The sequence below is a fragment of the Aythya fuligula genome, chromosome 4 (assembly GCF_009819795.1).
Source record: "Aythya fuligula isolate bAytFul2 chromosome 4, bAytFul2.pri, whole genome shotgun sequence".
Taxonomy (NCBI): Eukaryota; Metazoa; Chordata; class Aves; order Anseriformes; family Anatidae; genus Aythya; species Aythya fuligula.
The window spans coordinates 3,580,132-3,598,605 of NC_045562.1; the positions used below are offsets into that span (position 1 = coordinate 3,580,132).

Here is an 18,474-nt window from a genome sequence, read left to right on the forward strand (position 1 = left end):
CATGTAAAGAAAAACTCAGCTTTGATTGAGTCAGGAGTTCCTCATCACTTCAGCGAGGATTTCACCTTTTACATTTACGGATTTGCCTTTTTCATTGCAAGGCTCCCGAGAGTGATGGCATGTGTATTTTCTATCAGCTCTGTGTGCAGGGCTTTCCCTGCCCCTAAAGAAAACAGCTGCTGAAGATCAGACCCAAACATTCATTTTCTGTTCAGTATTCCTGGAATGCTGTGCTGTATCCTCGGGCTTCTTAACCGTTTGCACCTCACAGTATCCTATCCGTAAAGTGGGTGCTAAAACATCTATCTCACGTGGTACCTCTGACAATTCTTATTTATGCAGAGCTTTGAGAACCTGGAATGAAAGTCAGTACAGTATAAATGCCTGCTTTCATTCCTAGTGTTCAGAAAAGCTTTTGCAAAGCTAATACTTTGCATTAGGGATCTTTTGGATGGACAAGCAATGAAACTACTGATGTCACATCAAAAGAGACCCTCTGTTTGCTCCATCCTCCCTATTTATTTTTTTGGTATTATCTTTTTCCTTCCTATCTTTCCAAGGCCCAAGGCATCAAAATTTACATTTTCTTTGCATTCAGCCCTTAAGAAAAAAATAAGGGAGAGAATGGGGGGGGGGGGGGAAGGAGAAGGAGGGAAGTAACATAGATAAAAGGGACAAACAGCTCTTGCTATCTAGCAGTGTAGCCAATTCCTTAAAGTTAGCCTGTGCTTTTGAATACTTTATAAACTGAAAACACATTATGCTTTGATTTTCAAACAGCAGCTGATGTCACATGCCTGTTCTCAGCCTTCTAAGGGGTAAGAAACATGATGGGGATGAAAAAATATTCACTTGTTATTTTCAAATGATCCTGGTGGTGTTCCAAATTTCTGTGGCAGGTGGTGTGGAAAGGATTTGGGAGGTGATAGAGGAAAAGGATGAAAGAAATTTGAAAGGCTACTTGATAATGGTTTTCAATCATGTGAAAATGGGTCCAGATTCTACAATTAATCACTAGAATAACACCATAAGCTGTTTCTTCTGAAATGTGTTATAGTTTTGATGGTGATATTAAGCACAATGTCTGCTGCCAGGTATGTAAAGTTGTAAGATGGATTTTCTACATTTTTTCAAAATTGCCATTTTTGAAGCCCTATTGTGCTTATGGACCACATCTTTAATACATTTGTGACAGGAGAATGCAATCTCACTTGCCTTGATGTTCTGTAACACTCAAGGAAAGCTTTGTATTATAGTCCAAAATTCATTTCATTCACTGCAGAAAGACTCCAAGGGAAACAAGACACCACTGAAAGCAGCCTGATTATAACACATCCATCTGAATGAGAAACTCCGCCAGATATAAGAGGGCCAGTGCCTACTAAGATGATAAGCCCCTCTATCTGCAAGCACACCAGAACAGAAGCTCTGAGCATGGCCTTACATGCACGATGTGAAATAGCTACGTCCCAACTTCAGCCAGAGCGGCAGCGTAAGAGACAGGCAGTACAGGGATACTGTACAACTTCAGCCCTTGAATTCTGCAACGATAAGGCGGACTCCCAGGATTAACAGCCCTGTCAAGGGTAACTCTCTGAAGTGCTTATTTGTTTAGAAAAACCACCTCATTCATCATTAAGGAGTGATAGAAATGGAAGCCCTCTGACACAATATGTGAAGTCTACCTGGATGTATGTTTTCTTGGTATCATAGAAAGCAGGAGATAAAACCTTGCTATCTGGTTTTAAAAACAGTATTAAAATGAAATACATTACTTGTGTTTAAAATGTCTGGTTTCTAAGATGTTTATTTTATTGCTTTTCATAGAAATATTGCAAGGCCACTTGAAAGTGGGCTTTACATGTTGTACTTCAAATGTTAAGCAGAAGTATACCCATTGGAACACAATCTTACGTACAGCAGTACAATTTAAGATTAAACTAACCCCCTTTTATGACAGATGGTTTTCATTTTTATTGTCTCTGAACTTTAAATGGATGTTTCTGATAATGAGTAAGGACACTTCTGGTAAAATAAAAGAGATTTTTTTTTTTTAACTTCATTTACGTAAGTGATTTAAACTAAAATGTTTTAATATGAAAAAACTTGAACTATCCATTTAAAGATTTTATTACAGGGAGATATTCCATGAATAATCCTATTCTGCAAAGTCAAACCCTGTATTTGTACTTCTTCAGTGGTTAGACTTCCTCAAATCTGAGTTTTTATTCATGGCCCATCTTTCCTCTATATATTACTTAACATTACAGGGCAGCAGGAGAGGGTGCAATAACTTATTTTAAGAGCTGCCAATTACTTGTAAATACTTTTCTTGCAAGCTAGAAGACTAAAACAAGTATGGTAAGAAGCCAGGGATACTGAAGAATATAAAACACTACAAGAAGTGCTGGGAAACAATCCCTTACTCTGTTGGTGGTCTTGTAGATACTAGACCTAATTGGATGGTAAGAATTAAAGATATCTTGTTCTGTCATTTTGACAATGTGTGTAGTGAAGCTCTTGCTTCACTAATATTGACTCCATACAAATAGATATATATGTTTTCCAATTCAGAAAAGCTGTTATTTACTATAATGGCAAGCACAGGATTTTTGATAGGAAATTATAATTTTGTTTTGTTGTTAGTTCCATGTTGCATAGCTTGTTACTCTGTTAAATGCACTGGGAGACTAAACAAACAACCAAAAACCACAAAAGCAACAAACAAATTGTACATTCAGTGTTTCATGAGTTTTCTCTCTCTTTTTTTTTTTTTTTTTTTTTTTTTTTTTTCCTGCTTAAAAACATGTGTATAGGGAAAACCATTTTAAATGACTGCAGTTTATGAGTACACACCTAGTCCACACAAGAGCTGTCTAACGATGGAGGATTTCACATATTTCAATAAGAGGACAGAGTTATGCGGGATCTCCTTCTTCAACACAGTGATGGGGCAGAGGGGAACTAGGACTAGAAATACTACAAATACTGAATCCTGTTGATAACTTTGCATCCGAGTTGATTCTGGCACCTTTTTTAAAATTAGTAAAGTGGTATGTGCTGTGTATGACATGGTATCAGTCACTATACGTTTGAAAGCATCACAGATTTCTGCTATGTTTCTGGGTTTGAGCTTTTTTTTAAACATCTGATTAACCCTGGCTATTCAAGAACTGCTCCCTTCGAAAGTGCTAATTAAGATACTGAAGAGTCTCATCTAATATTTATACTTCTGGTGTTGCACTAGATCATTTTGCAGTGCATGAACAGCGTCATGAAGAAGGAATTAGAAGTAGTATAGCTTTGAGCCGCAGATAATCCTTCACTGATTAGTGAGATTCGCATCACCACCTATTCTGAATGCACTCCTCTCAGGATGTTGATAAAGCCCTTCAGTATCACAATATGGACTTCCAAGCACAGCTACGGCTTTTCTACCCAATCAAAGTGAAACCCTCAGTTCACCTGGTTAAGCTAGCTAATCCTAAATCGGCTTTTAGATTGTCACTTAACAACTCTGAGGCACTCCAGAAGGATCCCGCACAAATCCTGTGGTAAATGAGGCCTAGGCTGAGTGAAAATGAACAAACAAAAAGCTTTAAAAATGGACAGCAAATTCTTTATCTAAGACATATTTTTATTTCTTTCGAGTGAGAATTAAGATGTCAGGAATTGGACAGTTCTGTTAAATTCATCTTTAAACGATGATGTATGCCTGCTTAGATCTCAAATGATGACACACATAAATCATATTAAGTTGTGAAGTAATGCAAATGGTGTAGAGAGGGCTTGCAAGAGGGTTTTGGTGCTTTGTCATTTTAGAATATGTGGATAATCATGCGAATAATGAGAAATTAAAGCTTTTAATGAAGATATTAAAAGTTTCATTAGTTCATACATATTGGTTGGCTTTAAAAATATCTGAGCAATCTGAATTTACTGATGATCTCCCTAACAGTACGCCACCACCTTCTGATGTCATTTTTAGCCAAAGTTACAGTCCTGTGTTAATGGTTGTACTTTGCAAGAAATGGTCACACCCTCATCTAACCTCTATGGGTACAAACTATACAAAAAGTATTGAAAACCCTTCTTGCTTTTGGAAGAGAATCATTGTTAGGAGATACCAGCGGCAGGCTGGCAGTAACGTGGCTCTGGTTTCTGGTTTGCAAGCAGAATGCAAGACAGCTTGTGTTACTAAAAAGAAGCGATAGGTGCTGCTGAAGTTGGTTCATGCTTAGGTTTCTTAGATTTCATAGACTGCACTGTAAAATTATTCCACTGGATATTAAGGGATTGGAAATCTCATACTGATATTTGTAGTAAGGTAATTATACAAAAAAAGTTACAATTTTATCTTTAAACTAAGTGACAGCTGGAAATCCAACTTGCAACACAAAATTACTCAACTTTCAAAACATCTTTCTTTTGCAATGAAATGAGGGAGCAAGATTCCCAATGCTACCTGACAATTGAAGGCACTCACAGGGAGAGCTGAGTGGCAGAGAATAAAAGTCTTGCCATCTGAGGCAGGTCACTCAAGTACCAATGCCAAATTAAATAGAAAAAACGCAGAGATCTAAGTTTATTATCTTTCATACTGAATTGTTTAGAAATAATAAATAGAATACACAAACCCTATACCACAGTAGTTTATTTTGTCTTGTGGGAAGTTTTAACAGTTTCTGGGATTAAACGGCTTTCCCCTTCTGTGAAGGGTCTGATGTAAACTCTTGTACTGCGGCTTAAAGTCTTAAGGCTGTTAGAAGTTTCCATCAGTCAGTCTGTATGTCAATGGATAAAAAGTTGGTTGCTGATCTGACCTGTTCATCGCTCTCTGGAAAGATGCCATCAAACTACAGACACATTTGGCAATGCTGGGGGAGGGGAGGAGAATGGGAAAATAGGCTTTTTCAGTGTGAAAAGTGAGTTCTTCTCTGCATTAATGTTAGGATGTTGAGACAAAGCCATAGAAAACAGCAAACCAATTTTGTAGATGCATATGCTCATTTTGTAACTGAAGCCTCCAATTGATAAAATCCTAAGAATTCTGTATGTTTGCCTTTTTAAGAGAGGGAAAAATAAACTACTTGTTATTTCTGAGACAGGTTAAAACAGCCTTGGACATGCTAGCTCCATATATGCTGAACAATGTATGCCTGCAGAATAACACATAAATTCACTGCAGAACAGAGTGGCAAAATGTCCAAGAAACCTGCAGTCGATTAAATCATTAAATTAAAATTATCTAATATCCATTCACCTGGATGGAAATGGTAGTTACAGCAGTTTTCAAATCTATTTTGAAATAATTTTAAAATCAATCTTCTAGAATTTCTGAAAGCTGAAAAACCCACTCACATCAATTTATCACATTATTTTTTTCTCTGTTAATGTGCCATGAATTTATTTCTACTGATGCAGTAACCATCTTTTAGGTTGAGATTCCTTTTCTAATTGCTTAAATTCCTCATCTGAGCTGCTTTTAGTTGCTTTTTGAGAAGGAACAAACTGTCTGATTTTGCAGGTGTCATATTGAAATCTGTCTTTAATGAGACCCAGCATGTTCTGCAACTGAATGTGCTTTTTTTTCCCCTCATTTTTTTTAGTCAGACATATCTGTCTCTAAATTTATATTTGAAAATATTAGAATAACCCAAACCAAATTGTGAAACTCCTGTTTAGGCAATATGTCCGTTTTTCAGCAATTGGAGTGTTGCTTCAAACAAGGAGCAAGAATGAAGGGGCCGACAGTTTGCGTTTTGGCAAAACAGGTTTTGTGTCTCTAGTGATCCCATTAATTCAGTCTTCATCAGAGAGCATCAGTAGCAAGGATTTAACCTATAAGTAGAAGGGAAATCATTTCTTCTTATTCTGAAGCATGAGAAACAGTGGCCATTATAAGACAAACCCTAAGATTAGGTTTTACTGTCCAGAGATTAGGTAAAGGTCTGTGTAAGTAGTTTAATGATCCACAGATCACAGTCTGTTCTTTGCATACCAGTCCTGCTCTGCAACTTTAGATGTGCTTTCAGGTTCCTGCAATTTATTTATTTATTTTAATTTTTGTGCCTGTGTTTAAAGAAAGCTGAAAGCACTTCTAATTTACATATTTTAAAATACGGTGACTAGTTTTGGAATGGAATTAATATGTGATATGTTCTGAAAAAGACAGCTTGATTAAAGGAAAAAATGCCAGTAGACTCTAGAAGTATTTTCACTGTGGACATGTGTCTTGAGGAATGCTACCATATTAATAGACTTAACAAAGGTTTAATGGGTGGGATCCAGCTCACTTCACTTGAGATATCCACATTGGAGACTGGAGTCCCAGTAGAATACTTACTTCCTCCCCACAACAAAGAATTATAGACCATTTTTATGCATTATTCATCTGATGTATTTCAACATTTTCAATATTTTCAGACTGAGCTGGCCTGCACTCATTACTTTCCTCTGAACAGTTCCCAGAAGCGACCAGTTTAGATGCAGGTATCTGAGTTTGGCCAGATGAGTCCCAGTGTGTGAGTGCAACATTTTGTCTTCCAGGATGGAATGGACAGCAAGTCCAAACACAAAGAAATTGTGCAGTTTCTTAAAAGCATCCTTCCATGCTATACAGAAAGCTATACTAGCTTTCACAGCTCTACTACACATAGTGTCTGCTCAGGACACTATGGAAATATAGCTCAGACTCTTCCGCATCATGTTTTACTATGAGCAAGAGACTGCCTAATTCATGTGTTTTTGAAATGACATTTAGAGATTAGCTCCACCTATCTGGAATATGCCAGACATGTCACATGGCAGAAGTTGATGATGAAGGTGCTCGGGTCAGGGGTGTGTCTTGTCGCACCCTGTTTGTAGTGGACCAAAACAAGCTAATAAAAGTTAACTAGGTTAATTTTTATAGCTCTTTCTATTAGTTGAATGCAGAGTTTATCATTCAGGAGAAAGGTAGTATCATGATAGATGGAAACCAAACATTAAGCACAGACAGCACAAACAGAAGCCAAGCACAGGTCACTGGACAATCAAATCAGGCAACAACAATGGTTTAAAAGGAGTGACTGGGGGCATAGTTCAATGCACAGGACAAACTAATTTGTTTGCAGAAAGTAGAATATTCTTTTGAATTTTAATATTTTTTTATTTAATTTTTTAAATCCAAAAAGGAGAATTGAGGAGTCTTTTGAAACCTGTCAAAAATTCATTCCTCTTGTCACATTTGCTAGAGGTAGGTGGAGAACTCCTATCACAAATCTTTGTGGTAGGTCACTCGGTGATAATCAGTATCTGATGTCTAGTGAGACAAAAAGGATCAATATACAAAGAAGAACAAAACAGCTGTAAAACTAGGCCCAAACTGTGTCACTGGAAATGGTTATTAAACAAGGAATGCTTATGTCTAATAAGATAGATGTTCTTGGCCTTGATTTCTTGGAAGATTTCCCTGTATGTCAGTATTGAACCAAGCATTTAGGAATAGCGTTAGGAATTTATATCCTGGGGATGCCATCTTTTAGACAAAATAAAATCAACATTCCAGCTAGTTCAGATTTGGTACTGCTTGTTCCAATGTTAAGTGACTTTATCTCCAGTTTTCAACAGATTCCAGATCCTGTCCACTCTCATAACTCAGTTCTCACTGTGGTTTCACTTATATCTTTAAATCTACATTACTGACCAATTATATCACGTAAGAAAAAGCAATTACAAACTACCATCGCTCTTGTGGCACCATATTGCTCTTATAGCACTGACCTTGCATGGAGTTGTATTTTGAAATGTCTTTACAAAGAAAGGCACTGTAGAACATAGTGTGTCCACTTTAAATATATTCCCATAAAATGCCCTTTTACAAACCGCTGCTAAAAGGATCTATTAATTTCTTTTATCTGTTTTAAAATGTTTTATATATATGAACAGATCAAATTTATGTGACCCGGGCTAGCATATTTTATTCAATGGAAAAAAAAGGAAGAATATTACCACTGTAATATACTAGTGAATAGAAATAAAACCCCTTTACAGGACTAGAATTTAGGACTGCTAAGAGGCAAACACATTTACTGGATCTAAACAGACACTTGTAGGAATAAACTGAACATATTGTCCTTCAATTTGTTTAATGTATAATTTCTACAAAATAAATATAACAGAGTACCTATTTTTCACCATTGATAGTAACTTAAATAGCAAAATATCAAACACAATGCAGTGTATTCTCTGGAATAAATTTCTGTCATTCTTTGACTTTAAACAATCTTTTTCTCACTAAATGTGGAAAAGAAGGGAAGAGAAAAGAAGAACTGGGAAGACCTTACCATTAAATTCCACAGGATGTTCTGGAACAGGTAGAAGAGGGAAAACTTAATGCTGTTCATGCCAGCTATATTAGACGCATTTGGCAGTTGTATCTTTTCTAATTTATATGTGCATCTGTGCATGCCTATACCTGTTTATAGGCATTACATATGTTCCAGTTGTTTCCAGCCTAAGGTCACTTAAAATAACCAAAGATATGCCCAGCAAATATAGCAGATTTTTTTTTTTTTTATTCCATCCTGTGGGTATCTAAAACAGAAGGTACTATCAGAAGGTACTATTAATTTAATTCCAAGCTCCTAGTTTATGGAAAAATTCTCTCTCACTCTCTCTCTTTTTTTTTTTTTTTCCCAATTATATGAAAATTAGTCCTGAATTTGTTCTGAATCCAGGGCCATCTTCACTTTATCAACAGTACAGAAACATTCAGAAATCAGATATTTCACGTGGGTGGGTTTTAACATGAACTATATTCCAGGTGAAGTTTCCTTGTTTGGAAAGCTGTTTTAAAATAAATTTGAAAACATGTTAAGATGAAAGATCACTGGATAACGAAGCTATTAGCTTACTAAATCTGTGGTAAGTTTTCCACTGACTTCTTGTGATACTAGATTTTTGTCCTGGAACTGGATGAATCTTAGGCATAAAAAACCTGTGCAACTTTAGTCTCCTTATGTTTGCATTAAAGAGAAAATGAATTTGTAATTTATATTGTTCAGTTTATAGCTTCAGAGACTTTTCAGCATAATATAGATGCAGACACATATTAAAAACAGACCCTGCTTCTTTCTTGTCTCTCAAGCCTGCTCTGAATTGTAGCTTCCCTTGAGCAATTGTGTGTGTGACTAGGACTGGCCTCACAGACCCGAAGCTATTTCTGTATCCAGCTCCTTCCCTTCCTTCAGTTTGCTCCTTATCCTACACACTAATGGAAACACTACTAGTGGAAAACTGGAAATTTTGATTTTCAAAATCTCATAAATAATTTGAGGGTTGGCATACTGCAAACCCGTTCTTAATCTATCTTAACTATTTTGTTCATATCTGTTTTTTCTAAGATACCACTCTCTCTAGTCATAATAAACAACCGATCATTCTGAACAGAACTGTGAGAAGGGTCTTGCAAAGTAAATAAATAATCCTAAACAAAAAATATCCCAATCTAGGAACGTAGAATTGCACCACTGGCATTCTGGAAGGCTGAAGTGTTTTATAGACAGTACCATATGCTAGAGAATAGAAGAGACTCATGGGTATTTTGATGAAAGCAGGGAATTTGCCTTTGGGAAGTTTTCATGTGTTTGTGGAAAATCAGAAGCTTCCCATCATTTTCAGGCATCTGTGACTTTTTTTCCTTTTTTTTTTTTTTTTTTTTTTTTTTTTTTTGTAACATATGGAACTGCCACTTCAAAACATGCCCTTGCCTCACTATGAAATCTATATTTCATTTCTCTAATCTTCTATGGCAGCCAGAGAGAAAATATATTAAAAATCATATTGCATTTGTTGCATAGTTAAAGGGATAGATTGAGCTTCTTGCTTTGCAACTTCAAACTTGAGGTTTCCTCATCCATGAAATAAAAATGGCTGGTAAGCATTGCTTTTCTGCTGCATTAGTTACCATGTCATGTGCTTAAAAACCAGCTAACATCAGAACTCAAAGAACAAAGGAACAAAGTTTCATCTGTCCAGGCTTTTGGATACAAATGTCAGCATCAAAAGCCCGGGAAGAGATGTGGAGAAAAGAAGAATCTGTTCTGTGATTTCAGAATATTTTATGGTGTATGGCAGAACTAGCCTTCCTCTGACTGCATTGTGTTGTGTATAGGTTATCCTTGAGCAATTTACATTATAATCATACTGCACAAAAGGGTTCAGATATGAAATATGAGGGAAAAAAATGTTTCCAGGTGGAAAATATTACTGATGCCAATATGCATTATAACCGCCAGGACAATGTCCCACTTATCAAATAATATTTAAAAACAGTTTGAGAAATGATTTACTTTGAGTTCATTATAGAGCTCTGAAGATCTCTATATTTTTAGTTCACATGGAAAATAAAGAGAAATGTCTTTCCCTCAATCTCAGCAATTCCTAAGTCACAGAGAACCTGCTACCATTATATATGCTATAAATATACGTAAAATTCTGGAATGATTACTAGTGCTTTTTCAAAAGGCCTTCAGCCCCTTGACAGTTTTCAGATGAAAATCCAAACTCATTTACAGTGTAAGCACACTTCTCAGCAAATACACGCTTGGAAAAAATTATGGTTCTCCTCCCATGCTCCCTTTCAATTTGCAGGACACAACTTAGCATCTAAACTCTCCTAAATTATAAGACTTCAAACATTGGGAACTCCAGAGGAGAGACATGGAGATTGCCTTATATTGTTTCTCACATGCTGCCTGCCTACACCATTACCAAGGTGGTTTAGTTTGCCATTACCTACGTACCATACTAAAGAAAAGTGGCCATTAAAAATATACCAGAGTGAACTTTCTAAGTCATTACTTTGGTTTACTCACTGACATCGAAACATACTTGTCTGTAAAACAAAACAAAACCTACTTGTGATGTGTTACACCCACCTTATTTTTACCGGGTTTATTCTTTGAACATTTCAAACTGGAACACTGAATCACTCATGGTTAACTCCATACAAATAATTTCAGAGAAATAAATGGGTATAACAAGGTTGAGCATGTGTAGAATTATCTGCAGGCTCTTCTCACTCACTAGTTCGTAATGAGTCATCTTCATTATGCCCAGAGAAATGCTACTGCTGGCAGAGTTTTGAAAGTACCTACAAGAATTCATTTTTGCTATTCAGGCTTAACATGCATAGCTCAGTCTTTGAACACACTGGGATGTTTATATAGCTGCACACATAATATGCTGAGACAAGGTAAATCCCCACTTTTCTTTCTTGTCTTTCAGGTATTTTCAGTGGTTTCTTTGTGTGTTTGTCATTCTATTTGAATTTTGCAATCCTAATTCTCAAAACCAGCTGAAGAGTAAACAGAGAGGCTTTGTGACATGAAAAAAAAGGCAGATGAACAATAGACAGCAAATAACGCAAGCTTCTTTTGCATCTCTTCCTTCAAATAAAATAAATTTAGAATAAAAGCTTTTCTTAGAAAAAAAAATTGAAATGGTAAGGAAAAAAGTCTTCAATCCTGAAATAATTTTAAATACCTAAGAAGAGTCATTCATTATTTTTGGTACATACTCAAACCACTTCATCAGAGTTTTCCATTTTTTTTGCTTAATGTCTGTGTGAATTACCTGACTATTTCTAGCCAATAGCTGCTGGAAAGGCATCCCAATGGTTCCTATCTCTGACACTGCAGCCCATCTTGGGGTCTTCTGTCCAAATCCTCCTGGGGTTCTCTGGAAATAAAAGTAACACTAAGTACATTGTGTACTTTCTTTCTGTTTCTCTCTAGATGGCAGCATTTGCCTTAATGACTTCCCACTAGAACATTTCTCATACAGGAGTAACAATAAGAGCTCAAGAAAAATATTGTGAGGGACTGGAAATTCTTTGCTTTTTTTTTTTTTTAATTTTTTTTTTTTATACTTTTATCTGTTTCTTTGGCTAGTTTTTTTTTTTTTTTTGTGGGAGCATGCATAACTCTTCACATTGATAACTGAAATTGTTTTAGCATAAAGAGTTGAAAACTGAATACCCCAATGCAATTGCATTGTACATAATCAAAATACACGGGGAGTTCACTTAGCAGAATAACATGCGCAGACCACGTAAAATAAATTAAATTGACATGGAATAAAACTATTGAATTGAAAACTTCCCACAAATTCAAATCACATCTGACAGCTTTTACAGCCTGAAAACAATTGGGTTATCCTTGCTTTCAATTTCTGAACTCTGTATATGATTTGGTATGATTCAATAAGTTGAAAAATCCTGTTCTTGCATACTCCTGATGTTCATACAGACCCTGGAAGAACCAGATTTACAAAAGACTTATTTAATGAGGCTGATTTCTAGGGAGAAATACACCTTCACTTTTTAAAACCAAAATTTGAACCACTCAATGTTTGCACTTCATGAAAGCCCTGGTCACCTAACTCCATACGTTTAGGGGAGGATCTCAGTTCAGTTGCAATGCCCCATTGGTTTACAGAGGCTAAGCAGAGACCTCTGACTGCAGGCAGGGAGACCCAATTAAGATACAATCTGCATTGTTGGGTAATTTATCATAACAGTTTGTATTATGTTCCTTTATCTCACATGCCCCATGGTGCTTTCTTATCATTAGAAATATCTATATATTTTGATCATCCTTACTGTACTCTTATCTTGTTTGCAATTCACTAGACCCCTTACTTCTACTGAATAGTTACACTGAAAACTTCTTTATGCATTTGTGATAGCATGAGGATGTGATATCTCTAGCCTGCATGAAACGAATGAAAAAAAAAAAAAGGTATTACTTAAAAAGAGAGAAATCTAACATAAATTTTATCTTTTATTTTTTCCTCCCAAATAAAAAGTCTTCATAAAAAGAGAAACATATCTTATTAGGTGCATACAACATACATTCTTGCTGGCTTGTAAGCAGTCATAGCTGCATTATTACATTCCTCTAGTAAATTTGTCCATTTGTAGCCTTCCCTGAAAGGATAAGCGGCAATCCTATTTAATCTGCATTTTTAGTGTAGCACCACATGCACTCAGAGTAGGAAAACAAAGCTATGAATTGAGGCAGACTCATTCCCTATTTACTGGTTTCCATGTACAGTCAGAACAACAACGCTACCAGATTATTCTTTCTCTCTAGCCTGTCCATCAGCCAGACCTCCACTTCCAGCTCTGTACTTCAAATCTCGTAAAAGTTTGAGACTTTTCTTAAATGAGCCCTATCTTCATTTTTGTCATGCTTCCACTCTCCACCTCCCACCAGTTTGCATTTCTCTCTTAGTCCCCTAAAACTTCTTGACTCTTAGTGTTTGACTGAGGCTGGCAAGCTGAGCCCCATGGATCCTTGGCTGTCACAGCCATGACATTATCCTGTTTAAGTTCTGCATGCCAGTCCCAACTGGAATGTATGTCTTAAAAGGGCTGCAATTTAAGGGGAGACATTGGCATTTCACTGCTTGTTATTAACAACGGAGGAAAGGAAGAATTTGTTAAAAGAAAAGAAACCCTCACGTATATAGTACAAACGGGCCAAGTGTTAACTCATCCTCATCGAGAAAAAAATATAAAGTAAAAGCATAAAAATTTAATGCTGTAGCAGTTTGATCCAGCCTCCTTATTTTATCTGCTTATCTCAGCCTCATCTGATGAATGCCTAGCCATTCAAGAATTTATTCTCTTCTCTCTCAGGAAACTTTCGTAATTATTTTTAAAAATAGCATTGTGGAGACTTGGTGGCCAAATGCCTATTGATCATGTGGAAAGATTCATTCTTCTTCTGACTTCAAAGACCACAGTGCTGTCCAAGGAACTAAAACTGGCAGCCAAAATACCAGGGGAGAAATAGATAGGGGTAAGAATAGAAAGATTGTATCTCAGAGCGAGAAAAAGAAACAACAATCTTCAAACTCTTCTCTTAAATTACCGCAAAGGTACAAAGCTACTGCAAGGTGCCAGACTTGTTGGAATAACTTTTGAAGATAATAAGAATTATTTGAACTGATGGTTTGTAGATCTACTTGAAAAACCCATCTGTAATGGTACAAAAGCAGCAGATCTTTCCTAAGTTGATAGGAACAGAGAAGTCATGTTTAATTTAATAATCAAGCAATCCATGGACATTAAAACAAATGGCATACTCCAGATACATTTTCAAAGAGGGCGGAAAAAGTCATCATATTGAAATCAGATGCCATGTGCATCACACATCATTTCTTCCTGTACCGTATTGCTCTCCTGTCCTGTTTTTTTCCAGCTTTAGAAAGCTGTTTCTGTTTCTTCTCCCTCGGTTGATATGATCCAGTTAAATCCAAGCTTTGGAGACACTTGCATGAAATATCAGTGATTACTTGATTTCTCAGCATATAAATCTAACTACAAAACTTACTATGTAGGACTCTGTTATGATGTAACTTTTCCTAAGCAACATTTTTGTCTCTGCTGCTATCTGCTCTGAGACTTGCATTAACATAATACTGTCAGAACTGATCTCCATATAACATATTAAGCAATTGTTTTCCCAGAACAACCTGATAAAGCAACAAAAGGATTAGGTGGGGCCTTTCAGCTTTTCAGTAAGCAGCTTCAATGCAAATTCAATTCCATGCAGATTTTATTTTCTAAAAATGAAGGCCACAAATAGCTTCTTGGATATGGCCTGCTTAGGGAGAAAGCTCTCTCTTTAGCTTGCCATTCTCCCAGCTTTCCAAAACCTCTCTCTGCTGCTTCTCAGGACTTTGTCTGACACTTTTATACCAAGCACAAGTTCTTGTCCTTGACCACTTTCTTTCCACTGTGCCTGAGCCCTTGTGGCATGCGTGATCTGCAGGTGTGAGCAGAAAGTGGCTGGATCTGAGCAAGGCGTCAGCAGATAAGGGTGGGCAGCAGTGGCAGTAAGCAGCAGACAGTCTTCCTGATTTTTAGTTCAAGGCGGGTTCTTAAACTGGCTGAACTTATGAGAGTTGACACTATAACAAGTTAATCAGACTATGCACTCTCATCCCATGCCTGCCCAGTGCCAACCCATCCTCTCACAGTATGGGAGGCAGAGCTGTGCACTGGCCTTGACCATATTCCACTGTTGCATTTCACTTTGTCCAGATAACTAAGCAAATGCCATGATTTGCAAGTTTTGGCATGCCTTAGCCGTTGTCTGGTAAGCATTGTTAGTCTGAGCTGAAAGCAATACTAGATTCTCTCACACTCATCTCCTAAATTCATGCCACCAAGAGGGTGCCCCAAAGCTGAAGGCAGGACAGAGGCTGTGCAGGCACTGGCTGTCCCTGTGCACACATCCAGTCGCCGGGAGAAGTGCAGCGCAGCAGCCTGTGCAAAAACTCAGGAAGCCTGGAGTCCTCTCTTCTGGGATTTCATTGCTGAAACCCTACCCTAGAATTAGCACACATTCAGAGAAGACCTGCAGCAGAAGCTCCGATGAAGGCTTATTACTGAGGTTATTTTCTTGCACACATTATTTGTGAGCTTATATTGTGCTCGTTAGCTTGCTAAGGAGAACACTGCAATGTGGCATTTTGAACAGCTGTTACATAATGAAGGTGTAAATGTTGGCGCACAACTTTGGGGCATCAGTTGACCATGTAGTCTCAAAGGAGGTTGTATAACCTCCTTAAGCTTGCAGGAGGACAAATATGAAAAAGGTACTAGATTGCAATGTCTGGGAATTGTGGGGTTCTGGGAATTAGAGCATAAGCAACATAAAAACAAATTCTAGACCCAGGAAGAATATTTGCCAGACTGATTCACACAAACAACGCAGGTTACATTAATAAACTAAATATTTCCTAATCCACTTCATGCATATGAAACTCTCCTTCAAATCATTAAAATCAGAAATGATTTTCTATCAATATCCATATATTGTTCTATGAAATTCATTTAAAAAAAAACACTACAAAGGTGTTGTGCACGGCTTTTTAATTTTGCTTGTCAGTCCTTCCAGTAGCTTCAAATACTTGCAGTTAACTGGAACACTTTGAGAACTTTTATTACAACAAGGTACAATTAGTTGTTCAATACAGCCCTTATATTTACAGACATATGAAGCTGACGAGCTTTGTATGCAGCTGTATAATACATGCTTATACATGTAGAGAAAAGTGTAAAAGAGAAAGTCCAAGTAATTTTTTTCTTCTTATACAGTTTAAGTGAGAGAGCTTCAGAATAACCCTTTGTCCCCTGGAACACTTGATACTGCACTAAAGCTGAAGACAGAGAATGGAGTTTGCAAAGCAGCTACCTAATGCGCGGTCTTAAAATCAGCAATTGTTTGTGCGTATCGGTACACAGGACTGCAGTTTGCAGACAAGGCTCCGCGTCACAGGCAGATGTGAGTTTAACACTCTGTGATCTTTACCAGATGCTCTGAACTGGCTCTGATCTCGGACCTATGACAGTTTGGCCTATCCACTTTCAGATGTCACCAGCCTCCACTAGCAATTAAAGGATTGTCTTTCCTTGCAAATGTATGTTTTTTACATACTGTTTAGGTGACTGATCTTGACAGATCAAGAACTGATCTCACACTAGCGTATTTTCACCGGCTGAAATGGAACTCTTCGTGTTGTGAATGGTATACAGCTATTTAGCTATCAGCTGGGATTATATTCAATGCATATACTTCTTCATTTTGTCTAATTTTCTACTTCAGGTCTTTAAAACATTTATAGTATGTGAAACAACAACAATAAAAAATTATGTCAAATATATATATGTATGAAAGAATTATATGAAAAAAATCCTGAGCTTTAACAGAGTACAAACATGAAGCTGTTCTTTACCATTTGACTTTCTCAATCAGTAACATATAACTCTGACTTCTGCTGTATATGCCTAATTCAGTATTCATGTCGTGGTCATCACTTAAAGTTAAGAACTCCACCACTCTTTTAAAGATTCCTTAAGGCCCAAAGATTTTTTTGTTTTTCCCTACTTTTCACTTAATTAAACAGAAAAAAGAAAAGATAAATACATACTTCTTGACTGTTCTAAAACAAAATTATTGATTTTCAGCAGTCCTCTTTCTTCTCCTCTAAAAAATACTTTCAGAACAGGGAAATCAGTATGGCAAAAATTTGAATGTATGATTAAACAAAAACATGAGCTTACTAATAGCTGTAGTGGTCAAGTGATCCTGAAATTGCAGAATAAGAATTAAGATAGATAAACTGTAAAGTCATGTCCTGTATCTTTCACAGAGACTTAATTACAGAGTATAAACAATAAGAAAGTAGAAGAGTCTGTCTATTAGACTCCAAATTTTTAAAACAAATCTTGGGATTGTCTGGTATATGCAATAATAATTTCCATATTCTGCAACTCTGGAGTTTTTTTTAAAACTACATTTTGATATCTTGATCCAAGAGTCATGGTAAATTGAGAACTATAAAGCTTTGCAGAAGTCTATAGCAGCATTTTTGCCAGTAAAAATATAAGAACAAAGTACAGACCCCACTTGGCTTTTTTTTTTTTTTTTTCTTCTTATTTTTCTTCCCATTTTCTTTTCTAAAGTGCTCCTTTCCTCATCTTTGCCCTGGGACATTATGCAGCAGACTGATCACTGAACTTCACATGCTTTTTATTCATTAATAGCCTATGCCAGGAACACTTCAGCCTTTCCTGAAGCTAAGAAACAAAGGTTGCCAAGAAAACCGCCCGGCTGCCCGTGTGCTCCCAATCCTCTAGGTGGCTTACCAGCTCCCCAAAGGAAGCATTCAGATGCCTGCCTGTCTAGAATGGCATTGACCTTGCCCGGTGGCTTCTCCTCTCCAGCAAAATAGATTCTCTTGTCTCCGTGTGGGACCAGCTGAGTGACCCTGCTCCTGAAGGTGTTCCCGTGTACAGTATGGTATGGCTTTGCACAGCAGTCAGAAGAACCAATTAAACCATGAAAGAATATACCAGAAAATACATGTGTTATTCAAAGGTGGTTGTTTATCAATGATGTTAAAGGAGATCCCTGATACTCCATGAAGTAAGAAGACTCCAATCCCTTTATCCATAAATACTAAGACAAACACCTCAGTACGGAAGGCTTTGCAGAATAACAGAAGGATTGACACTCTCCTTGTTGCCTGACATGAGCAAGTGAGCCAGGGAGACACTTCAGCAGCTAGAGCTCCATGCCTTGATGTGACTCTAGAGGTCTCCCCTGGGAACCATGCTGACAAATGACCACTCTCCATGATCCACCATGCCTTCAGTCAGTGGAGAAAATCTAGTAGCGAAAAGTACAAAAAGTAACTGTAAACCGAAACCTCCTTCCAAGAGTCACGTCTGTTCAGCTGACTTCCTGGTTTAACGTTTCAGGGTTTTCATCAAAATATGAACTGTACAGTTTCCTAGGCCATGTCCTTCTGGTGATCCCATAAATAAGAAGTTCCTTTGAGGGAGCTCTGAAGGATGCAGATGGACATCTGAAGAGTGGGATTTGCTGGAGAAGGTAGGAAAGCTTATGCTGA

The 18,474-nt window shown here is 37.1% G+C and overlaps 1 protein-coding gene across 1 annotated transcript in view; it reads right to left on the reverse strand.

The window, feature by feature from the left end:
- Nucleotides 1-18,474, reverse strand: part of FAM241A (family with sequence similarity 241 member A) — a 205,047-nt gene that overhangs the window by 126,073 nt on the left and 60,500 nt on the right. Inside the window, exon 2 of the mRNA XM_032187454.1 lies at nucleotides 11,620-11,724. Within this exon, the coding sequence (XP_032043345.1) occupies nucleotides 11,620-11,724 (105 nt within the window). The remainder of the gene's footprint in view (nucleotides 1-11,619; nucleotides 11,725-18,474) is intronic.